Source organism: Eimeria maxima, genomic scaffold (genome assembly GCF_000499605.1).
Source record: "Eimeria maxima Weybridge genomic scaffold, Emw_scaff2559, whole genome shotgun sequence".
Taxonomy (NCBI): Eukaryota; Apicomplexa; class Conoidasida; order Eucoccidiorida; family Eimeriidae; genus Eimeria; species Eimeria maxima.
The window spans coordinates 1-2,685 of record NW_013565408.1 but is presented as its reverse complement, the minus strand read 5'-3'; the positions used below and the strand labels follow the sequence as shown (position 1 = coordinate 2,685).

The 2,685-nt window shown below is 29.5% G+C and overlaps 1 protein-coding gene across 1 annotated transcript; it reads left to right on the top strand.

The window, feature by feature from the left end:
* Positions 1 to 198: 198 nt before the first annotated feature.
* Positions 199 to 1,710, top strand: EMWEY_00058910 (the record flags this gene model as incomplete). Its single annotated transcript, XM_013480945.1, has 3 exons — positions 199 to 750; positions 1,206 to 1,374; positions 1,694 to 1,710. The coding sequence occupies 3 exons, from the start codon at positions 199 to 201 to the stop codon at positions 1,708 to 1,710; spliced, it is 738 nt and encodes a 245-aa protein (XP_013336399.1).
* Between the last annotated feature and the right edge of the window lie 975 nt (positions 1,711 to 2,685).

The window sequence follows — 2,685 nt, the reverse complement described above, 5'->3', positions numbered from 1 at the left end:
TTTCCCCCCCCCCCCACCCCCACCCGTCTCTGTTGCTTTCCCCCCTTCTGTTTCTGTTAATATTTATTGTTATGTTTGTTTGTGTATAATGTGTATATATAGGCATTTAGTCCAACAACAATAAAGACAGGAAAAGGAACAGAATTTGAGGGTGCATTAGTAGCATTATTTCATTGTTTATTCACAAAAAGTACAAATATGGTGGCATTAAAGGAAGCATTTTATAGATCTAATGCCCCTAATATAACTTCTTTATTAGCAACAATATTAGTATTCTTAATAGTAATATATTTTCAAGGATTTCGTGTAGATTTAGCTGTTAAATATCAACGAGTAAGAGGACAACAAGGAAATTATCCTATTAAATTATTCTATACAAGTAATATACCTATTATATTACAGACAGCATTAGTATCTAATTTATATTTTGTTTCTCAATTATTATATAAAAGATATAAAAATAATGTATTAGTTAATATATTAGGACAATGGCAAGAAATAGATGTAGGAGGAGGACATTCAATACCTGTAGGGGGTATAGCATATTATATATCCCCTCCTGGCTCTTTTTCTTCTATACTTGATGATCCTATTCATAGTTTTATTTATATTACTTTTGTTCTCGTCTCTTGTGCTCTTTTCTCCAAGACATGGATAGATGTATCAGGCAGCAGCAGCAGAGATGTAGCTAAACAATTAAGGGATCAACAAATGGTCATGAAGGGATACAGGGATAGTTCCCTTGTACAGGTAATCTATTTATTTATTCATTTATTTATTTATTTATTTATTTATTTATTTATTTATTCTTTATTATTTATAAGCTCGTGCAGATAGGCATACAGATACATCTAATTCCCTCCTAATGGGTATATATCTATGTATGTATGTATGTATGTATATATTGTTATGTCTATGTATATGTATTATGTATATGTATATATGTATATATGTATATATATGTATATATGTATATATGTGTATATGTATATATGTATATATGTATATATGTATATATAAATGCATGTATATATAAATACATGTATATGCAAATGTATATGTGTATGTATATATATATGTATACATACATGCACGTAAGTATGTATGTATGTATATAATATATAAAATAAATAATATATATATATATATATATATATGTATAAAAATGTATATTTGTGTGTGTATTTGTTTGGTGTTATGTATAGGTATTGAATAGATATATACCAACAGCTGCTGCCTTTGGTGGTATGTGTATTGGTGCATTAACTATAATAGCTGATTTCTTAGGGGCAATAGGTAGCGGCACAGGTATACTATTAGCAGTCACTATTATCTATCAATACTATGAGATGTTGGCCAAGGAAAAAGAACAAGGTAAGAAATATATATATTATTTATTTATATATTTTATTTATTTATTTATTTATTTATTTATAATCATTATTTATTATTATTTATTTTATTGTTTTATATATTTATATTATATATATAATATTTAGGTGTATATATGATGATTATGATGATGAGGAAGGAAGGAGTCTTTTTTTTTTATGTTTTCTTCTTTTTTTTTTATCTGTTTTTTTATGTTTTATGATGTTATTGTTATAATGGTAATTAAGAAAAAATTATTAGGGAAAGAAGGAGGGAATAATAATGCTGCTGCTGCTGCTGCTGTTGTTGTTGTTTGCTGCAGGCAACGCAATCTTCTAAACGTCTTCTCTCTTGTTGCGGCAAGATAATATTAATGTTTATGGTTATTATGTAGATAAAGAAAGGAGGAAAAGTTATATATATATATATATATATATATACATTAATAAGCAGGAAGAGAAATGGTTTATTATGTATGCTTCTATCCGGTGCTGCGCATACACCCCATTTAGCACGGGGTGTATAGGCAGGTAGCTGGCAAGGGAGCGGTCATGAAGAATAAGGTCTTATTAAGTATCGAGGTAGATAAGGATTCATATTAATTAAGTTGGTGTTAATTATATAAAGGAATTAATAAAAGGAAAGAATAAAAAAAGAAAGTCATAGGCAAGAGAGAGCCACCTACTAGACGTTTCTTATTATTCTTTAGGGGAGAGAGCAACGTCATAATAAAAGTATTAATATAACAGATAATATATATTATTCCTCCTTTTATATACTTTATTAATACAATTGAATATAATTATATAAATATAAATAAATAAATAAAATATAATAATCGTCTCGTTGCAGCAATAAGCTGCACGAAGTGCAGAGATGATGGCTTGCTGCAGCAACTCTGCTGCAGTAGCTCTGCTGCAGCAGCAACAGCAGCAGCAGCAGCATATCTCCTGCACAACACAGAGAGGAGTATATTATCTGTTTCTTACCTTCTTCAATGGTAAATGAAGAAGATAAAACAAAAAGATGCAACAGATTAATGCATTTAGCCCCATAAATGCAATCATGGGGCTTCCCTTGCATGCATGCATATGCATGCATATGCATGCATACATACATGCAAGGGAAGCTTCTTGATGCAACGGGCTGTGCTGCTTTCCAGGTGTCTATACACCTTGTCTGTCTGCATCTAATGGACAAGTGCGTTCTTATAATAATAAATAAACCTAAACGCACAATTCATTAAAACATTGAATCTGCTTACTTCTTTGTTGTATATACACCTGAATATATATATATATATATATATATATT